This window comes from Lagenorhynchus albirostris, chromosome 21 (assembly GCF_949774975.1).
Source record: "Lagenorhynchus albirostris chromosome 21, mLagAlb1.1, whole genome shotgun sequence".
Taxonomy (NCBI): domain Eukaryota; kingdom Metazoa; phylum Chordata; class Mammalia; order Artiodactyla; family Delphinidae; genus Lagenorhynchus; species Lagenorhynchus albirostris.
In genome coordinates this window covers 1,986,650-2,009,259 of record NC_083115.1, presented here as the reverse complement: position 1 = coordinate 2,009,259, position 22,610 = coordinate 1,986,650, and the positions used below count along the sequence as shown (strand labels likewise).

The 22,610-nt window shown below is 43.0% G+C and overlaps 1 protein-coding gene across 2 annotated transcripts; it reads right to left on the bottom strand.

The window, feature by feature from the left end:
* Positions 1-7,643: 7,643 nt before the first annotated feature.
* CHRNA6 (cholinergic receptor nicotinic alpha 6 subunit) lies at positions 7,644-22,303 on the bottom strand. Of its 2 annotated transcripts, XM_060136368.1 has the most exons (6): positions 22,225-22,303; positions 20,425-20,564; positions 11,742-11,786; positions 10,911-11,020; positions 9,831-10,809; positions 7,644-7,775 (listed from the first exon to the last, which is right to left on the bottom strand). In XM_060136368.1, exons 1-6 carry the CDS (start codon positions 22,301-22,303, stop codon positions 7,644-7,646), a joined length of 1,485 nt encoding a protein of 494 aa, XP_059992351.1. The 2 variants fall into 2 exon arrangements, with proteins under 2 accessions (XP_059992351.1, XP_059992352.1); XM_060136369.1 differs by lacking the exon at positions 11,742-11,786.
* Between the last annotated feature and the right edge of the window lie 307 nt (positions 22,304-22,610).

The window sequence follows — 22,610 nt, the reverse complement described above, 5'->3', positions numbered from 1 at the left end:
CAACCAGCCCTTCTCCTTCATACCTGTCTCTCCTTCCCTGTGCCCTTGACTCCTCCTCCTGGAAATGCTTCCTTTAATTACCCTCCTGTCTTGTGCAGCTTCCTTTCCTACAAAGTACCCAGATCTGCTCTATTCTTAGAACAAAGCACAGAACCATAGTGAACAGAAATGATAGAATTTTTTCAAATAGCCTGGACTGTTTTTAAAATTTATCCCATTCAAATCACCCTCAAAAGAAATTCTAAATTCAAAAAAAAAAGAAAAGAAAGGAAATCATATTCATACATTATAGGTGTTTAAATCATATTTAATGTGGTCAATGCATTTGTTTTCAATAGATACCAAATTTTGTTCTATAGAATTGTATTTTTATGTGCTCACATTATGGAACAATGGGGCTCCTCGTATGGTCCACATAGTCATTACTTTTCTGCATATTTTGCTGAATTTTTAAAGGGAGGCAACATGGCAAAGCAGAAGCCAGGGCACTAAGACTCTTGGGTTCTAGACCAGCCATTACCTAGCTGTGTGAACTGTGGGGTCTTCGGTGAGTCACTGGTCCTCTCTGGGCTTTAGTTTCCTTGTCAATAGCAAGAGGTTATGACTCCAGAGGTTATGCTTTTGAAGACCTCTCCTGCCCCCAAATTCTATACTTTAGAGATTAAATACTGGAACTTTCACAATTTTAAACCACACAACTTGTAACTGTAACTTTGTTCCTTTGGGAAAACATAATCTGCTTTATTGCTGCTTTAGGACAGGATTTGCTGGACTACACTGTGATGAAAATCAAGGATTCCCTGCCTTAAATCCCTGACGGGATTATGGACTCAAAGGGCAAATCAGTGTTCTTCCTTTTATTGAGAACACTGTTGACTTAACTCATTACTTAACTTTGTTTAGCTCATTAGTTTGCTGGGTAAATGGCAGTACTAATCTTGGAAAGATGTATTTCGAGTTGAATTCATTGTTAAATTATGAAAAATGCCACGTGAAACACTTTCCACGTCAAGCCTCTTTCTGACCAGACACAAATACAGCAAAGGTCAAGCATTTCTATGTGTGCACAAAGCTTAAGTCTCGTCCCAGCTAGACTGGGAGGGATAACGGTCTCAAGTGTGGGGAAGGATAAACGTTTATATAGCAGGATCACCCCAAGGAGTAACTGCAAAACCTAACTTTAAAGCAAAGCAATTTTACATTCAAGTGTTTAGCAAGACAAATCTGTGGGCAAAATGTTCCAGCTAACTCCAACCAGTGGATGTTGGAAGATGCATACAACTTTGCATCCCACGTGTGAGCACACAGGACGCACATGCGGGCACACACACAGGTGTGGAACACACACATGTGGGCACACACAGCTGAGGGCACACAGAGAGCTGCCCTCAATTGTTCTCACCCTTCAGCTCCCTGCTCACACCCCCTCCTCATGAAGTCCTCACGGAACACGCAGCCCCTTCAGAGCCCCCGTCTCTGAGAGCCTGTGGTGTTTTCAGTCTCTGATATATATGTAGTTTAGAACATAATTGTTCTCTATTGTTTGTTCTGTGAATTTTATTTCCTCAGCTGTACTGTAGCATAGCCACCATTACATCCCCAACAGCATCTAAGAGAGTTGAGTACGTGGTCAAGGCTTAAATCATATTTGTTCGTTGATTAAACCAGTATCACAAAGTTTGGATTGGGTTATTTGTCTAAAATGAGGACAAATTTGTATTCTTGCTCAGTTCCACCCAATATTTCCAGCTCTGTGTGTGTGCACGTGTAATTTTCAGTATGCCCCTTAAAGAACCATTTTCTTACATTAAAAGAATTCTAAAATACTATGATCACACTTAGAAGAATCAATAACTCCATATTCAAGTTTCCCCAACTATCTCAAGAATAGCCTAAATTAAGAGATAGCTTGTCTAAAGTAGGATTCAATCCATAGTGCTATGCCTCTTAAATCTATTTTAATTTCTTTCTTGTCACTAACTTGTTGAAAGGAGGAGATCAGTTTTCTCCAAGAATGTCTCATTTTCAGGTTGTCTTGTTACTTGCTTCTGGTGTCATTTAGCTTGTCCCCCTGTGTCCTGTATTTCCTGTAAATTGGAAGTTACAACTATAATCTAGTTCAATATTGTTGGCAGAATACATCGTAGATGGTGATGTGTAGTTTCTATTTACCGTACAAAGGGACATGCTATGGGGCTATCTCACCATTAGTGTTAAGACTAATCCCTGGATTAAGGTGATCTGTCCACCTTAATCCACTGGTAATTTTAGAAGTGTAGCCTGTGGCCATAACACACAGCAAAGTTACAGAGACTCTTACCTGTGACCTTGGTCCTTTTAAAAATGGTCTCTAACTAGCTACATTAGAACACTGCAGTTTCCAAAGAGTAATATCTTTAGGCTGGGTTGGATTTTTTTGGTTGTGTCATAATTCTTTCTTGGAAGCACCAACTCTTATGTATTAATGTGAATTTGTTTACTTAATAGCCATGGTGACTACCATTTATGTTTAACCTGACATATACTCCTTCTTTGTATTAAGACTTTCTGTTCAGTATGTCAATAAAATAGTAGTGAAAATAAAAGTAACGTTATTTCTTTGGTTCATAGACAATCTTAGTTTTAGGCAAACTAGCCGAGAGCAGCAGTATTTCCAGTGGTGTGTGTTGCCACACCCCTCCGGGCAGGCAGAATAGCGGCGGTAGGGCATAGCAGCCTGGCCTGCTGCAGGATCAGACGTGCCCCTGAACACTCAGGGGGGATCTCCGCCAGGCCAGAAGAGCGCAGTATCCACAGGGAGGTCGAAAGGAAGAGTACACGTTGTGAAGGTTGACTCAGGCAATCTTCCAAACAGCCCTGTGTGGAAAGCACTATCAACATCCATGTTTACAGATGGAGTCCCCTCCACCTGCAAAACTCTATCCTCAGGGGAAAATACAGTGGGGAAGGAGCCTTCCTGTTTCTCCAGAGGATGGGTGCTTCTGCACCAAGGACCCAGTGAGGGTGCAATGTGTGAGGTGTGTGGTGGGTGTGATACGTGTGGCGTGGGTGGTGGGCTTGGTGTGTGTGTAATGTGTGTGGTGTATGGTGTGTGTAGAGGGTGTGGAGTGCGTGGTGAGTGTGGTGTGTGCTAGGTGTGGTGTGTGCTGGGTGTGGTGCGTGGCTGCCCTCAACAGGCCCACAGAGTGTGGGTCTTCACGGGCCTGTGCTCCAAACTGACCACCCTGAGAGGGTCAGACTTTCCTTTGGGAGTTATGGGTCTCTTGTTTGGGACAATTCTACGCTGACCTGCCCCTCACACTGCAGGAGGCTTACATCCCTAGCCCCAGACCCTAAGTGACAGTAGCGCCCCAGTCATTGTGAAAACCCAAAATACCCTTTTAGACGTTTCCAAACACCAGCTGGAAATTGTCTGTGTGTGTGTGTGTGTGTGTGCGTGTGTAAGGGGTACAATAGCAGCTCTGGCTGAAAACTGATGCTGCTGCTAAAGAGTTCAGATGAGAGTTCCCAAGTCAAAAGTGGGGATGGGCAAGGGGAGATGCCCCTGTTCTTATCTCACTGTGCCCTCACCACACCCAAGAGGCACACCCTAGGCCTCGGGGCAGGTTGGGGCCAGCGGGACAGCCCATGTAGACCTCTCTAGGCCCTCAGATGGAGCTCCGTGGTCCCGGGGTCCACCTCCTCCCCCCCGACCCCAGCACTTCCCTGCCCCTGACTCTGCCCCTCCTGCCTGACCTTGCCGGACGGAAGGGATCAAGCCCTGGTTTGTTTAGCCAAAGGCTGCCACCTCACGGCCCTGCAGGCAGGAGTTTTTGTTTAGCTGACACCAAGACTTTATTTTCGCTTCTTAATTTAGTTGCCACATTTTAAAACTTGGAGATTCTACATAAAAAGCTGGATTTTCAGTGTATCTTGAAAAATCAGAAGATCAATCACCCAAGCCCACATTCAGCATGATGGCAAGGGCCCGGGGCCCAGTGGGGGGTAAATCAGCCTCTGCAGCGAGCAGACCCTGCATGATGGGCCCCTCGTTGGTCAGTCTCTTTATGCTTCAGCAGCTGCTAACGTCCGGCTTTTCTCCTCTGCCCCCGCTCTGCTACCTCAGGCAAGGGAAGCAGGAACAGATGGGGCAGTGAGGGAGAAAAACGCTTCCACCTGACCTGGGACTTACATTCCCAAGAATGTCTGCAGTTCAACTCAGCAATGACTGATCTCGTTCTGAAAGCTCACATATAGCCCACAAAAGTTATTTGTATCCCCTACACCGGCTAAAATAAACTTTGGCACTAAGAGTCCTGACCTTCCTAAACTAAGAGAGCATTTGCTGCTTCATCTCTCTAACCTGTTTACATTTAGAAACTTTTTCCTTCTGATTACTGACAGTGAAAGTTGCTTTCCCTGGCCTTTGGGAGGACATGCGGATGGGAAGGGAGGAGATGGGCCAAATCAGTTGATTTTCTGTCGTTTTCGATTCCCATCTCATGAGAGAGACTAAATCATCCAGGGGCAGAGAAATGGTTTAAGAGTCAGGAGACGTGGGCTTCAGAGTTGAATTTGTTAGCTACGTGGTCATGGGCAAGCCACTCTACCTCTTGAGATTAAAAAAAGAGTTGCGCCACATAATCTATGAGTTCCGTTCCATCTCTCAAAGTCATTGATTCTACAGACCTGATACACAAAGACATCTCCATGCTGTGATGCCCCTTTTATTCAAATGCTTATTTCTTTAAAATATATGTTGTTAGTTTGTCACTGCCCCTGAAGATCACCAAGCAACTTCTGGAAAGCTGGGCTGGGAAGGCTGATGTCCGTTCATGCACAAAAGAATATGCTAAGAAGTCAGGATCCTGGCTTCCTGCCCCAGGCTGGGAGCACTTTCCTCTCATCTTCCTGTTCTGCAGTTCTTAAAAGTCTTATTTTTATATCTGATAAGGGGTTAATATCCAGTATATATAGAACATCTACAATTCAACAACAAGAAAACAAATAACCGAGTCTTAAAAAGGGCAAAGGACTTGAATACACATTTCTCCAAAGAAGATATACAAGTGGCCAATAAGTACATGAAAAGATGCTCACCGTCACTCATCGTTAGGGAAAAGCAAATCAAAACCACAAGATATTATCTTACACCCATTAGGATGGCTACCATCAAAAAACTAACGTGTTGATGAGGGTGTAGAGAAGATGAAGCCCCTGCTCACTGTTAGTGAGAAGAAAAATGGTGCAGCTGCGGTGGGAAACAGTGTGACAGTTCCTCAAAAAAATTAAAAAGTTATTGCTTAATGGGTTCAGAGTTTCAGTTTTGCAAGATGAAAAGAGTTCTGGGGATGGGTGGTGCTGATGACTGTGAACAATGCGAATATACTTAATACCACTGAAGCGTACACTTAAAAAGGGTTACGATGGTACATTTTGTTATGTGTATTTACCACCATGAAAACTTTTAAACAATGACTTGAAATAGTGATCTGGCTTAATAGAAAAAAAAGTATCAAGAAACAAGCAACCCTCTGTAAAGACAGATAAAATAGAGGTGCTACAATCACATGACATGAAGAGAGTAAAAATACTTTAAAACAGAGTAACTTGTGCCTGGGGTACTACAACCGGCCTTAAGCTCCAGGATGAGGTAGATAAGGAAGAATTAGCACATGGTAATGAGACAGGTTGGGATCTGGGACCTGGGACCCTTTGTTGCAGGGCTTTCACCTGGACAAACGTCTCCTTGAGCAAAAAAATACAAAGAAACTATAAGGGAGTAAAAATAACTGCGTATATGTGCAGTTGGGGCAAATTATGGACAACAAGATACAAAAAGACCCAAAAAAACCCAACTGCCACTTCCGATGAGTTGGGAGCAAAAGCAGGGTGTCAGGAGCAAAAGCAGGGTACTGTGCACGCCCCCTGCTCTCAACACCACCTAAGGGGTGGGCAGACCACCTACGCCCCCCTTCCTGCCCAACCCCTGGACACACCCCTACCCTCGCCCCATATAAGGAACTAGCTCGCCCCCCTCGGTGAGTGAGCAAGGGAAGCTGTTACTTGTTTTCGTTCCTTTTGCTCCTGCCGCCTCGGGAGCCCCAATAAAGCCTTGCCTGAGTTTCTTGTCTGGCCTCTTATCAATTTCTATTGATTAAGGGAAGGTCAAGAACCCTGGTTAGTATCAGTAATAGAAGTTGTAGGGTATCAACACAATGGAGGTTATGCAACCACAAAAATTATACTTCAAGACTGCGTAACATCTCGGAGAAATGCTGCTGACATGATATTGAGAAAAGAGCAAAATACAGAACCGAAAGGTAAAACTGAGGTGTCAAATTATGTGTGCATTTAGACAAGGACTAGAAGGGAAAAGGCAAAGTGAAATTAGTTCCTGTGTTAGGGTAGATTTTTTTCTACTTTAAAATGCATCTTTAAAACTGTTATACAATAAGTGTATACAAAAAATAAGAAGATAATAAACGAGGGTTGAATAAAACAGAATAACCAAGGTTCTCCCTCTCAGAAAATGAATTGCTCTAAAAGGTACAAGATCACTATTTCCTACAGCAGGAACACTTTTATTTTCAGTCTCAGTTACAAAGAGCAAATGGAAACTGCTGATGAGAAGAGACACCTTTTGGACCCACGGCAAAAGTTGCTTCAGGTCTGTCCGGCCAGACCACGTCATGCTTTATTTTCGTTGCTCTGGTTACATTTCCCACATGATACCTGGTCCTGGAGATCTCTGTGTTTATGACTTTTCCTACAAAGCTCCAAGTGCATGGACAGAACCTATTTCTGTGACTGTGGCAATGTCACCACTCAAGTCTCTTGCCAGATGAATGATAATTAAATATGGGGGGTGGGGGAGGGAAAGACTGGGAGTTTGGGGTTAGCAGAGGCAAACTAGTATATATAGGATGGATAAACAACAAGGTCCTACTGTGTGGCACAGGGAACTATATTCAGTATCCTGTGATAAACCAAAATGGAAAGAATATGAAGAAGAATGCATATATATGCATAACTGAGTCACTTGTCTGTACAGCAGAAATTAACACAACATTGTAAATCAACTCTACTTCAATAAGATTTTTTAGAAGGGGAGTAAATACAGCCTGTTGGTTAGACTGACTACCTGCTGTTACTTTTTTACTAAATAATGTATCAAATAATGCTGCAGTGTGTGCTCTACATCACAGAGATGTGCAGGAGAAAGCAAGCATACACGAGTTCACAGGTGCTGCAGAGGTCAGCACGTCTAAGGTCCAGAGTTTCACGTCTGGCAGGTGTCATTATACTGAGAAGCCCATAAACTGGAGAAGCAAAAGAACCTCTTAGCATGGCTTGACTTTGATTCCACGGTTTGCTGTTCTGTGGGTCGGTCACGTCCCTGGAAGCCAAACGTGTACAGACAAGAGAAGCCTGCAGGTGCTGCCAGCTCTGGGCTCCAGTGTCAGATCCCAGACACTGGGATCATAAAGTACTCCTCTGTGCCCCAAGGGAGGGCATCCAGGCTCCTGGTTGGCAATAAAGTCCTCTTTTTCCATCTAGATGGGGACTTGGTGCGAAGCTTTCTATCCCTTTCCTTGTGGTGGGGGGAACATGGAACAAACACAGTGTCTTGTAAGTTTCTGAAGATAAAGGGAAAATCCATCTTACGAATGTCCTGTGTTCCCCAGGAGTGGCTGGAGAAACAGCCCTGCAGTTCCAAACACGCAGATGATTATAAACACCCACAGGAACACCCTGTCCACTACCATGGCCACGTATTTCCAGTCGTCCTCTACCTGAAAGACAAAAGTCAAGCAGCTGTAAAAAAAAATCAAAACCATGGGAGATAAGCTTTGTCTCATAAATAAGCTGCTTCCTTTTCACCGAAGATTTCCTGGCAATTTTAAAGGAAATATCCCCGTGATCCTGGTTAACCCGTGTCTCCTCTGTAGCACACAGAGAACGTCCATTTGTCTGCAGAGGGTGGGTACGTGCGCTCCAGCAGTCCTGGGACAGCGGGCTGCAGAGTGAGCAGGCTTATGTGGGCACACAGGACCTCTCCTGACTGCAGGCAGCACCCCAGAAAGAGCTGCTCGGAGAGCTCCACTTCTGCGTTGACTGGAAAAAAATGCATAACCTAACAGTTGAGAATTATGTTTTATTCAGTGGATTTTCTGAGGAATTCAAGCCCGGGAGGCAGCCTCTCAGATCGCTCTGAGGGACTGCCCTGAAGAGGTAAGGGAAGAAAAAGTCAGGGCATAGAGGAGGTTTTGCAACAAAGACCAGGTAGCCGGAACATCAAAAGATTAGTTGTAGAGCATTTTGTTGCATTTGACTGCAACAGTAATCCTCTGATGTTCTGACCACCTGGATTTTGTTGCAAAACCTCCTACATATCCTGGTTCCCCCCATCCAATCTCTTGAGGTAAACCATAATGGAAAAGAACACCCAAAAAATGTATATATGTGTATAACTGAGTCACTTTGCTAGGCAGCAGAAATTAGTACAACATTGTAAATCAACTATACTTCAATTTTAAAAACGTTTTAAAAAAGATTACTGTTAATTAAAGAAAACCAGACATCTCAAGTTAAGGAATTTAGCGCTTTTCTATGTATGGGAAGAGGCAAGAGTCTGGGTTCACGGAAATCATTCCATTGATATGCAACTTAGCTCTCTAGGGCCAGCATCCTTCTTTCCTCCACCCTGAATCCCCTCAGGGTGCACAGTTGGGGGTGACTGCAGTGGTTGATGGCTTGACGGGTGCAACGTCCTTCGTTTATTAATAGGACAGGTGACATTTCTCATCCACTCTTGTCATGGACACCACGGGACAGTCTGACTCCTTGGCAAGTCTGGGAAATGGGTTTGAGGCGGGGGGTGTAGGATATGCGATGTGATGCCCCCCCCCCATCAGGAATAGGTGACCCTCTAGAACTCAGGATCACGCTGGTCAGGGAGAGCTCGTTACATCTCTCATGTCCTTCCTGTTCCCGACCTCCAAGAGCCCTACCTGGTGGTGATCAAGTCAGCAGCAACTGTCCCCTAGTTTGACGAAGGTGTCACCACAGAGGGGAGTCCTAGGCTCACCTGGCCCTGATGTACCCCCTCCCCGACCTGTGTGACATGCAGCCCATGTCCGCCTCAGCACCAATGGGTGGACTTCAGGCCTGCAATGTCCTTTCATTAGGAGATAAGGATGATGGCTACTGCCATCAGGTCAGACCCAGACCCCTGGCGGCAGGAGTTGTCAGAGGCCCCCAGCTAGTCATCCTGATGGTATGGAAAATTGGCATAAAGTTCTTGAGCTGTCTCTCTCTGGAGGATGAGGAGGTCCGAGCTGCTATAGTTAGACTCTGGGCCGCAGAAGCAGACTGTGTTGATGCTAAAAATAACCCTGAGGTTCATTCAATCAGCACGTGGATCCCCGTCAAGAGGAGTAAGTGGGATTGGAGCTGCCGGAAGCTCACGCCACCTTCCTCCCAGGCTCCCAGACTGTGACCAGCCCTGCAGGCTTTCCTCCTGCCCCTCAGCCGGCTTTTCCCTCTCCCACCCTTCCTTACGCAGGGGCTCTCAGTTTAATAGGTTTAAAAGGTTGCCCTGAGTGTTGATTTTAACCAGATTTTACTTGAGTTGACATTTCTGGAGGCAGAGATTTGCTCTGAGGCTACACCTTACCCCACCCCCTCTGCAGGGCGGTTCACCCATAACTGCATCATCACAGGGCTGGCTTTTAGGGCACCACTCCCTGACCGTCTTGCAAACAGAACTCACATTGAAGCTCTGACATGTCTATGCAGGGCCCCCAGGCCTGCTGCGGGTGAACAGGCTAGAAGACCCATACATTTACCTCCTTTGTTTCATTTTGGTTCTTCATGTTTTCTGCTATGAATTGAACACTATCAATTACATCTTCGACTTCAGGTGAGGGGTCCAAATTTTCAGTCGTCCATTGTAGAGACTGATGACTTAACCATCTCTTGCTTGTGGCCATCTCACTGGACTTACGGCAGTGGCAGCATTCTTTAAGAAGTTTGGGCTCTCTGCGACGATCGAACTTGACTTTGGCTGGCCTACCAGAGAAGCCTTCAGGGTTTTTGTCATGTCTTGTCCCCTTCCTCTTGTCCAGAGGCCTCCTCATCATCAGGATCTGGGGTAAGAGCCGGAGGAAGACTGCCTTCACCCACGTGGGCATGGTATGTGTGGTCGGGGTGCGATAGTGGGTGTTCAACACAAACACCGTCACCACGATGGACAAGGTGATGAAGATCATGGTGAACAGCAGGTACTTGCCCACCAAGGGGATCACGAGAGACGTAGATGGGATGGTTTCTGTGATCACCAGCAAAAACACTGTCAGGGAAAGCAGAACTGAAATGCAAAGCGTCACTTTTTCACCACAGTCAGAAGGAAGGTAGAAAACCAACACAGTTAGAAATGAAACAAAGAGACAGGGGATGATCAGATTAATGGTGTAAAACATCGGCAATCTTCTAATGTAAAAAGAATAGGTTATGTCTGTGTATATCTCTTCACAGCAGTTGTATTTTATGTCATGCTTGTAGCCAGAAGCATCGACAATTTCCCATTCACTGTTTTCCCAAAATTCATCCATGTCCACTTTAGAGCCAATGATTAGAAGATCAATTTCAGCTTTGTCATAGGTCCAGGAACCAAATTTCAGGGAACAATTTTGATGATCGAAAGGGAAAAAAGTGATATCCATAGGACAGGAGCTCTTAAAAATTGCTGGTGGAGTCCAGGTTATCATGCCATCATATTTAAGAAGAGCTTTTGTCTTGCCTTTGACTTGGAAGTTGCCGACAGCACTGCAAAGTAAACCAGACACCATTAGTAACACCCTCTGTGCTTTGGGTCAGCCTGTACCAAAGGCAACTTTGGAAAGACACTGGCTGTCAGATGCCCATACTTGTTGTAGAGAACAATGTCAGGCTTCCAGATCTTCTCCGCAGGAACGCGAAGAGTCTCAATGCCATCGTATTCCACTGGGTCCCAGCGCAATTTATAATCATTCCACATCTAAAGGGAATAGAAGTCAGTTTTTAAAAATTCTTGACTTTCTTTCAATGTTAATTCTATGTTGGTTCAACAACTTTTTGAAAAATTTCTTATTTAAAGAGTTGGTTTCCTACCAAAAGTTGGAAGATTAAATCCATGGGGAACAAGGTAGCTGAGCTGATTTGGGGTAAATATAGGTATTAGATAAGTATCTATTGATTATTAATTAGCTAGCCAAGTTTACAGGCTCAGCTTCCATATTCCATGGACTATGTTCCATCTCCAGTAGCAATCCATTTCTAGTATTAAAAAGATAATTCAAGTGTATGATGATGGGTTTGTTACAAAATCTGCATAAAAGATTGAGACAGGAAGGAAGAACAAGATGGTATGACTGATAAAACCAGACGGTGGGAATCTAACCCAGAGCAGGATCAAAGAGTGGTCAAGAATCTGGCTCTGGAGCTCGAGATTCAGACAAAAATAGGAGACTTGAGAGCAGAAACCACCGAAGCAGAGTCAGAGAGAACTCTGTCACTAAGTTCTGCAGCATGAAGCTTGCACCCAGCCAGCCGTTACCAGATTGAACTTTGGGCTTTGGAGCTAGTTAATATTTTATGCTCTATCATAAGCTGGAGATGCAAAGAGGGAGTGCTAGTGGATTTTATCCATTTGACATTGTTAAACTGACACACAAGCGTGACACTATTCCAAGAGAAGAACGTGTGACATAGACACGTACGTGACGTAGCCACAGATTGGTTTCCATGATCTGGTTTACTTCATCCTGGGAAGAAGAAACAATATTTTTTAGCCTCAAATGTACTTGCTAATAGAAGTGAATCTTAGAGCAAAAATTACAACTAAAAATAGCCAATCTGAGTTATTCATGCTAACGGAGGGAAAAAAAGCAGACTGAAAAGGCAATTTATAAAAGCCCCAAAATACAATATTTCCACACTGGTCCCAACCCTGTTGATTTTGAAATGTGGCTTTATGACTGTCTTTCAAATCTGATTGAAGTCTCACTTCTGTGAAGCCTTTCTGACCACTGCAGCCCATAAACATTTCTGATCCCATAAAAGGAAAGAAGGGAGAGAAGAGAGAGTGGGAGGGAGGGAAGGGAAGTCCTGCAGATGGCGATGGGTATCATTGCTTTTGCTATCTTCTTCCTCAGCTGTGCCCCAGCACCCTCTAGGTCCTGAGTCCTGAGCCCCACTGCCCCTCAAGGTGTCAGCCTCAGCTCACCATGGAGTTCTCCAGCTGGAACCTGCCACTCCCCAGAGCACTGCTCCCACGCACACCACTGCCGATTGCTTCAATCATTCATTAACAAGTATTTATTGAGTACCTACTGTGCGCTCTATAAATGCTGGGGCTACAGAAGTAATCAGGATGGAAAATATCCCTACCTACATGTGCCTAAGCTATTAGCTGGGGAGACAGAAAATCAATAATACAAACATGGTATAATGTAAGATAGTGATAAGTCCCATGCAAAAAAATAAAGAGGGATTGAGTGGTGTGTGTGTCTGCACACACACGCACACACGTCTCTTTTAGACAGGATGATCCAGGAAGGTTTGTCTGAGGAGGTGGTTTAAGCAGGTACCTAAATGACTTGCAAAGAGTCCTGGGTCTCTTGAATAGAAGCGTTCCAGGATGACATGCCAAATATAATGTGTTCCTAATCAGCTACCCCCTCTCAGTGGAGCAGCTACTGAAGACACATCCAGAACCTTCAGCAGTCTCAGAGCGCAACACTTGGAGGCTATTGATGGTCACACAGTGGCCGGCAGTGGGTTCCCAAAACTTACCAACCTTGTTTCCCCAGACACATGAGCACCTTCGAGAGTAAACACCTCACACTGGCTGAGGAAGCTGTGGCCAGGGCTGGACAACAGCCCACTCTGGTTTGCTGCTCTGCAGTTCTCCATGCCCCCCAGAAAACGCTACCTGGAGACCTCACCAGTCCTTCAAAGGGATTTGTGTCAAGTCATGATAAGCCCCAGGGTTTTAAAGGTCAACAAATGGAGTTACATTCATGGTTTTCTATTGGTCAGGGCAAGCAAAGAAATGGACTATTACTTATCCATGACTTTACAATTACCCAAGTCTAAGGACAGTGTCTTCTGCTCATACCTTGTGACCAGCAGATTCAAGCAGGGGCCATGTCAATAAATCCACTGGCTGTCAGTCAGGAATGGACTAGCTCTAGCAGTCCAGAAATGTCTTGGAGGTAACAGTCATAAGCATCTTCCAACAACTGCTTCCTCTCTGTCCACTAATACACTGTTTAGAGAACTAGTGCACACTATGAACTAGAACGTTGTATTCTGAGAATTAAAATCATTTGGCAATATCATCCCGACAGTATTCCTGCCTCCCCATCTATACTTCCACAGCCTGGTGAACCTCCATGTGGTGTGGACCTACTTCATGGTGGATGGACACCCTCAGAGGTGTCAGCCAAGTTTATGGGTCAGGACCGGGTCTGGAAAGTCGCATTCTCCATCCAATGCCAGACTGCACCTATGGTCATGGAAACTGCTATCGGACAGCCCAGCTGAAGGAGACCAGAGACCCACAGTACAACCCCACGTTCCTGGGACCATCACCCTGCATCCCCTTCTTGGGAAAATAAAGTAGTTGATACCTGGTTCAATTAAAGGATTGGAGTTACAATTTCAAATGGACTAGATCATGGAGCAGCAGCAACAGACTCAGAGACTGAGATCAGAAAGGCCAGGTGGGCTACATTTTGAAAGCCTTCATGCTTGTCATGTCAGATATGCCAGGCCATCGAAAACACTGGGCAGGGCCTTTGTCCTGGCCCCATGAGGGCGACAGTGGAAATACACTTACTCTGAAGATCATCCACTCATTAGACTTTGTGGCCAAGTTCATTCTATGCAGCAGCAAACACCCTTCCATGTAGAGCTCTCTGGTGCTCTAAGGCCAAGCCTGAGGCCCAAACAGGAGCAGACGGCCTACAGTCTTCTAGAAGGGAGTTGGTAATTGTGCATCTGGGCTGTACTGCATCACAGTCACTCCCAGACCTCACCATGGCTCAGTGACAACAATGAATATGGCCCATAGGGACTGCTGGTGCCCCACATGAGGACAAGTAGACTCTAATACACCAATAAGAATTGCTATATTAATACTGGACAAAGCAGATGCAGAGGAAAAAAATTACTAAAGACAAAGAGGGACATTACATAATGAAAGAAGGATCAATCCACCAGGAAGACACAATGATCCTGACCATATATGCACCAAACAGCAGAGTCTCAAATTATATGGAACAAAAACTGATAGAGCTGAAAGAAAAAACAGACAAATCCCCAATTACAGTCAGAGACTTCAATATCCCTCTCTCAGCGACCAATAGAGCTCAGTAAACTCAACAGAATCAGCAAAAATAGGGAAAATCTGAACAACATAATCAACCAGCAGAATTTAATTGACATATATAGATACTCCACTCAAACACACCAGAATACACATTTTTTCAAGCATGCATATAATATTAACCAACGCAGAGCATATCCTTATCATAGGCTATAAAACAAACTTCAACAAATTTAAAAGAATTGGAATCATAGTGTGTTTCTGACCATAATGGAATCAAACTAGAAATCAATAACCAAAAGACAACAGGAAAATCTCTAAACCCATGGAAACTGAACTTCTAAATAATCCATGGGTCAAAGAGAATGTCTCAAAGGAAATTCTTTAAAACGCATAGAGCTGAATGGGAACAAAAATACAATATATCAAATATGAGGGACATAGCTAATAAAAGTGCTAAGAAGAAAATTTATAGCTAAATGCTTACATTAGAAATGAGAAAAACTCTCAAGTCAATAACACAAGTTTCTACCTCAAGAAATTAGAAAAACAAGCACAAAATAAACCCAAAGCAAGTACAAGGAAGGAAAAATAAAGATAAAACAGAAATCAATAAAGTTGAAAAGAAAAACAATAAAGAATATCAATGAAACAAAGAGCTGATTCTTTGGGGGAAAAACAACAAAATTGATAAACCTTTAGCAAGACTGACAAAAATAAAAAGAGAGAAGACACAAACCACCAATATCAGGAATGAAACAGGAGCTATCATTACAGATCCTATAGCCATTAAAAAGTTAGATAATACCATGAGCAACTTTAATTTTATCATAAATTTGTCAATTTAAAAGAAATGGGCCCATTCCTCAAAAACCACAAACTAACTAACAAGGACCTACTGTATAGCACAGGGAAATATACTTAATATTTTGTAATAAACAATAAGGGAAAAGAATCTGAAAAGTGATATAAATAGTCTGAATACCCTATAGCCATTTAAGAATTGAGTTTATAATTAAAAAGCTCCTGGAAAAGAAATCTCCAGGCCCAGTAGGTTTCCCTGAAGAATTCTACCAAATATGTAAAGAAAAATCAATACCAACTTTCCACAATCTCTTCCAGAAAATAGAAGAGGAGGAAACAACTCCAAATCCTTTATGTGAAGCTAATATTATCCTGACACAAACCCAAACAAAGACATTACAAAAAAAGAAAATGAAAGATCAATATCTTTCATGAACTTAGATGCAAAAATCATTAACAAAATATTAGCAAACTGAATCCAACAATGTATAAAAAGTTATACACCATGACTAAGTAGGATACAAGGCTGGTTCAACATTCAAAACTTAATCAATGTAATTTACCATATCAACAAACTAAAGAAGAAAAACCATGTGATCATATCAATTGATGGAGAAAAAGTTTTTATTTTTTTTATTTTTTTTATTTGGCGGTACGCGGGCCTCTCACGGTTGTGGCCTCTCCCCTTGTGGAGCACACGCTCCGGACGCGCAGGCCCAGCGGCCATGTCTCACGGGCCCAGCCGCTCCGCGGCATATGGGATCCTCCCGGACCAGGGCACGAACCTGTGTCCCCTGCATCGGCAGGTGGACTCTCAACCACTGCGCCACCAGGGAAGCCCGAGTAAAAGTTTTTGACAAAACTCAACATCAATTCATGATTAAAAACTCTGTGAAACTAGGAATAAAGGGAAATTTCCTCAACTTGATAAGAGCATCTACAAAACAGCTACACCTAACTTTATACCAAATGGTGAAAGACTGAATGCTTTTTCCTTAAGACTGGGAACAGGACAAGGATGTCTGTTGTCACCACTCTTATTCAGCATAGTACTGGAAGTTCTAGCCACTGAAATGAAGCAAAAAAAAAAGGGGGGAAAGGCATAGACTGGAAAGGAAGAAATAAAACTATCTCTATTTGCAGAATATAAAGTTGCCTACAAAGAAAATCCCATGGAATCTATAAAAATGCTGAAACTAAGTGAGTTCAGCAAGATCTTAGGATACAAGATCAATATACAAAAGTCTTAAAATTCTATATACTAACAATGAGCATGGAGAAACCAAAATTAAAAGCATAATAGGGCTTCCCTGGTGGCGCAGTGGTTGAGAATCTGCCTGCTAATGCAGGGGATACGGGTTCGAGCCCTGGTCTGAGAAGATCCCACATGCCGCGGAGCAGCTAGGCCCGTGAGCCACAACTACTGAGCCTGCGCGTCTGGAGCCTGTGCTCCGCGACAAGAGAGGCCGCGATAGTGAGAGGCCTGTGCACCACGATGAAGAGTGGCCCCCGCTTGCCACAACTAGAGAAAACCCTCGCACAGAAACGAAGACCCAACACAGCCAAAAATAAATAAATAAACAAATGTGGGGTTTAAAAAAAAAGCATAATACTATTTTCAGTCACTCCCAGATAAAACAAAATACTTACGTATACATGTAACAATACATGTATGGGATCTGTGTACTGAAAATTACAAAATCCTGAAGGAAGAAGAGCTAAATAAATGGAGAAACATCCCACATTCATGGACTGGAAGACTCAACATAGTAAAGATGTCACTTCTCCGCAAACTGATCTGCAGGTTTAATGCAGTTCCTATCAAAACCAGGGCAATGCTTTTTGTGGACATAGGCAGCTTATTCTAGACATAGGCCACAGAATAGCTAAGACAATCTTGACAAAGAAGAACAAAGTGGCAGGAATCAATCTAGCCAATATTAAGTCTTACTCTACAGCTACAGTCATCAAGAGAGTGCAGTGTTGGTGGAGGGATAGTCACACTGATCAATGAAACAGAAGAGAAGACCTAGAAATAGACCCACACAAATATGTTCAACTGATTTTTCACAAAGGTGCAAAACCAATTCAGTGGGGAAAGGATTGCCTTTTCAACAAATAGTGCTGGAGCAATTGGACACCCACAGATCTAAAAAAAAAAATCTAGGTCTCATATCTTATATAAAAATTAACTCAAAATGGATCATAGTCTTAAACATAAGACATAAATAAAACTTTTAGAAAAACATAGGAGAAAACCTATAGGATCTGGGATAAGGCAAAGAATTACTAGGCTTGATGCCAAAAGCATGACATATAAAAGGAAAAATTGATAAATTGGACCGCATCAAAATTAAAAACTTCATGTGAAAGCCCATGTGAAGAGGAAGAAAAGATAAGCTACAAACTGGGCTAAAATATTTGCAAACCACAAAACTGGCAAAGCACTTGCATCTAGAATATAGCCAGAACTCTCAACACTAAATAGTAAAAACAAACAATCCAACTGGAAAATGGGCTTAAGGACATGAGCAAACATTTCACCTTAGAGGATATGCAGATTGCAGATAAGCACATGAAAAGAAGTTTTATATCATTAATCATTAGGGAAATGCAAATTAAAACCACAATGAGATATCGTTTCATACCTAATATAACTCAAATAAAAAACAGTGACAATACCAAATACTGGCAAAGCTGTAGATAAACTGGATCCCTCACATATTGCTGGTGGGAATGTAAAAGGGTACAGCCATTCTGGAAAGCATTTTGGCAGTTCCTTTTAAAACTAACACACAACTACCACAAGACCCAGGAATTGCACCCCTGGGCATTTATCCCAGAGAAATAACGATTAATGTTCACCCAAAAACCTGTACACAAATGTTCATAGCAGCTTTATTTGTAAAAGACCCAAACTGGAATCAGCCCAAATGTTCTTCAACCAATGAAAGGTCAATCAAAGTGTGCTCCATCAATACCATGGAATACTACTCACAGTAAGAAGAAATGACTCACCAAACTTATTGTGGCAACCACTGCATGATGTATGTAAGTCAAACCACTATTCTGCACACCTTACTTATACAGTGTTGTATGTCAAATATATCTCAATAAAACTGGAAGAAAAAAGAAGAAATGAACTATTGATACAAGCAACAACTTGGATGAATGTCTAAAGAATTATGCTGAGTGGAAAAGCCAGTCCACAAGGTTACATACTGTGTGATTCCATTTATGTATAGCTTTCCTGAAACGACAAAATTTTAGAAATGAAAGATACAGTAGTTGTTGCCATTGGTCAAAGAAAGTATACAAGGGCTCTATTATTTCTTACTGCAAGTGAATCTATGATTATTTCAATAAATAAAATTTCAGTTAAAAAACTACATTTCTCAAGACTCTCTTGCAGCTAGGGGTGGTCAATGAGCTAGGAAGCAGAAGCTGTCAGTAGGACTTCTAATAAAACTCCTTAAGGAAGTCACAGATGTCTGGTATGTGCCCCTTTCTCTCTTGCTCCTGCTTCTTGCCAAGAATGTGAATATGATGAGTGAAAATCAGCAGTTATCCTGGACCACAAGGCAACACTGAGGGAACAAATCACATGCTAAGGATGGTGACATAGAAAGATAGAAGGAACCTTGGTCTCTGTCACAGTTTATGCTTTTAGCATCATAGCTCATGTGATTAACATCCTCAGGAGTTGTGCAGTGCACAACCTGGGCAACCAAACACCGTGATGCAACCACTACCACGAAGCCACCTGGTATTAACCTGGGCTGTTAACCTTTAGATTTCTATAACATAAGAAAGAAATAAACTTGTTTTATATAAGCTGAGAGAGCATGTGTGTGTTTTTCAATCTCTGATAGCAGCCAAATGCAAATACCAAAATCTGTATTTAGCAATCCTCCACCCACCATCTTCAGAACAATGTCCTGAAAGGGTGTATAGATCATGGATTTGAAGTGATGCTGTATCACAAACTTTAGGGGTCACTCAGTCCAGTTCTCCATTCATAATAGCCCGATTCATACCAAGTGTGGCTTCCAGCCTGGTAGGAGACCAGTAACCAGTGCTAAGCTATTTGAGGGGAGAGGGGAGGCGGGATTAGAATAGGTACTAAATAAATGTTTATTAAAGGAATTAGTGGGCCCATCTAAGTGAGATAAAACATCTGGCTTACTTTTTTTTAAACCAGTATTTATCAGCATATCCACACTTCCAGCTTGGGCCAGAAGCTAGAGGATCAGGTCAGGGTCAGCCCAGTCCACTGGGAAGCACGAACCGGAGAAACATGGTGAGCCCGGACTTCATATCCATAACTGAGGTCTTCCCCCAGGTGCACCTGGAGCCACCACTGTTTCTCCAGGCAAAGCTGAGAGGAAGGAGGCACTCCCTGCCGCCGTCCAGGGTCTGGGCTGCTCCCTCGGTCTGTGCACCATTGTCTCAGAGATGCTCGGGACGTCCCTTACCCCTTACGTCCTGAGCCTGCCTATTCCTGGAATTTGGTCCGAGTCCAGTGCCTCAGGCCAGCCTGCGCCCTGCCATGCCTTGAAGCCCAGAACCCTGTCTTCTGTTAGGGTATCAGGTCCCACACCTCCTCTCTCAGCAACTAGGGTGTGAAGATTATTCAAAAGAAAGAACTCTAGTCCTCTTTGCCCCTTAAACAGGGTAGCAATAAATTAAACTAAGATCTCCAAATTCCTAGCAGATTTTCAGGGCTGGATGGAACCCTATGTGAAACAAGGTGAATTTTCTCTTTCTTCTATAACAAAGGAGACTTAAAGCAATTCTTCTTATACAGAGTCAAAAGAGCATGAGCTTTGGGGTTGAACAGTGCTGATTGAACCCCAGTGCCACCATCTGTAACTGTATGACGTTGGGAAAGTTTCTTATCTGAGATTTCCTCTCCCCAGCTGTAAAATGCAGATGACAGCCACTAAGTGTGGACAGTGGTGTGTAATAGGTGCACAATGAAGTTAGCTCCCTTTGTATTCCCCCTTCAAATGCCCCTTCGCTTCTTTGTTTCATAAACTGGTTCTGAGAGCATTTCCAGAAAAACATCGCCTTAAGGAGAATAATGACAGCAACCCTGGGAAGAGTGGATCCCTCCCAATGGGCTGGCTTTGAAGGGCAGCACTCTGTAGATTTTTGTCTGTTTGTGTTCAAAAATCCCTTTATTTACCCAGTGCAGTGAGTGGGAATTGCTTGGGCCCTTCAGAGTTGGGGCCTCCGAGGCCTCGTGGTGCCCACCCTGCACTTACCACGTCGGCCAGCTGTGTGATGGCCACTTCAAAATGCACAGTGACTGGGTCAGAAACGTTTTCCACGGGCCTGATGAACTGGTTATAATGAGCAAACAGTTTGTGAAAGAGCCTCTCCTCGGACGCACAGCCTGCACATCCTGCGGCACCATACAGAGAGAGGGGTTAGAGAAGCAGAAAGGATGCTGGCTGGTGGGGAGGTTCCAGGGGCTTCCATCCGGGAAGGCGGATGCAGGACACCAGCTTCCCCCAGCACCACTGCACCTGCCCCTCCTGGCCATGCTACTCCCCTTCACCACCGAGATGAAAAGAGTAATACTGGCATCTCAGGACTAGTGCACTAGCAAACAAAATGATGTTGGTAAGAGCACTTTTAAAGTCTATGGCAGCACAGTGTAAAGGGATAGATAGACACAGGCTTGAGATGTTCAGTTATGTCACTGAACAGAACTCACCGTCTTACTGATCCAGTAATTAAAGAGAAGTCCTGCCCTTTCTTGTCAAAATACTGATCTGACTGGTCTCTGTTTCTACAACCAGCAGGGTGTGTAGCTGGGGAACCTTCTTCAATCAAACTTAAATAACTAGTAATTTCATTAAGGTCTTAAGCCCTCCTCCTTTTTAAAATCAACTTTGAATTTCAATTCTTGGAGATGTGTGAGAGTGCAAAGTTTTTAAGGAAAATTTACTTAAAATATTTTTTATAGAATCCCCAAAGCTCTTAAAAAATAGCACTTTCAGTCATTAAATTTAGACAATAATGTAACGCATGTCTCTTTGTATTTTCCCAAGAATGCACTAAATGTAGGTTACTTGCTTTCATTTGACATAATTCATCTCATTAAGGCCCCCTCTATAGTTTTCCTTATAGAATTCAAATTTGATACCTGAAATACTATTCTATAAATTTCCCAAAGGGATTTATACCCTGAAAGAAAAAAAATTTAAGGGGCTGAACAACTCATTAGGCAAAAACAAAGGAAAAGATAGCTGTTATATTACTAAATAAAAAGTGTTGTTTGACAGATGCATTTGGAAACACTGAGATTTCAGCAGGAAAGGGCAATTTTAGATGTAAAACATCATTGTCTGCCATCCTAATTAATAAAGATAGAAATATTTCTACATAAAACAGATAATTAAAAAATCCTCCTGTTACCCATTTTCCTCCTTTGAGGTTTTTCTTTTCCTTTGAGACATTTCAGATAAACCCTCCTTGAGTCTTGACAAGCAAGTCCCTGCAAAGCCGACAGCACGTGGAAATGTGGCTTTGTGGACATGGACAGAGCAGCAGCTGTCCGTTTCTAAGCCTTAACTTTGAAAATGAATGATCTTACTCTTAGGACACATTTCCCAAAATGAAGATGATTACCTACAAAATGGAAGGGTTCACAGACTGAGGAATAGTATCAGCTAATAAACCACAGTTTTGAAAAAATATTAAATACAGATAAAGAAGTTGAATACATCCATAGTGGAGATGGAGAGAAAACTGTACCATTGTTATTTTTGCCTATTTTTCACTGGGAAAATAAAACAAAACATGGTTTACAATGTTTCCTTGTCCTCCCCATCCCATCCCCCCGAAATCTCATTTTACATGTTAAGCCAGCCAACTAAAAATGAATAGATTAATTAGCAGTTATAAGAGGAGTAATTCCTGTGCAGACACTCTACATATTTATCCATAGCATATCTCATCTCTGCTCAGTCAAGCACAACTAGAAAAGGAGGAAAATAAAACTAGGAAATACATGTAGCTAAAAAGGGAATATGAGAACAAGCAGAAATAAAACCTACCTCTGAAGCAAAGTGTGAATACATACCACCAGAGACACAGCCCAAAGTGAAGGAATCCCTGTCCCTCGCGGGGCAGCATGTTTAAAACACACTCTGATTTCTTTTTCTAGTCAAAGGATTGTGGAAAACAAAGAGCTATCAGGCAGCCACTCACACCGGACCTTTAAATCACCAGAGTCGCCTGCAGTCCAAGTGTCTTCTGTGAAATGAAAACCTTCATAAACATAACATGGTCGTTCCCAATATCAGAGACTAAGGTCAACCAAAAGGGCAGATAAAAAGGACTCAATCTGATGTCAGATGAGTCAGCCCATTTCCTGACACCCTACATCTCTTCTCGTGCAGGAACGAGAGAAGCAGGATGGGGGTGTTGGGCAGACAGCACC

Coding starts and splice junctions, on each gene's coding strand:
- CHRNA6 (XM_060136368.1), bottom strand. CDS start 22,303: ATGCTGCCCCGCGAGGGACAGGGATTCCTTCACTTTGGGCTGTGTCTC. Junction 11,021..11,741: donor CCAATCTGTGGCTACGTCAC/GTACGTGTCTAT, acceptor TATTCCCTTTAG/ATGTGGAATGATTATAAATT. Junction 10,810..10,910: donor GACATTGTTCTCTACAACAA/GTATGGGCATCT, acceptor TTTACTTTGCAG/TGCTGTCGGCAACTTCCAAG.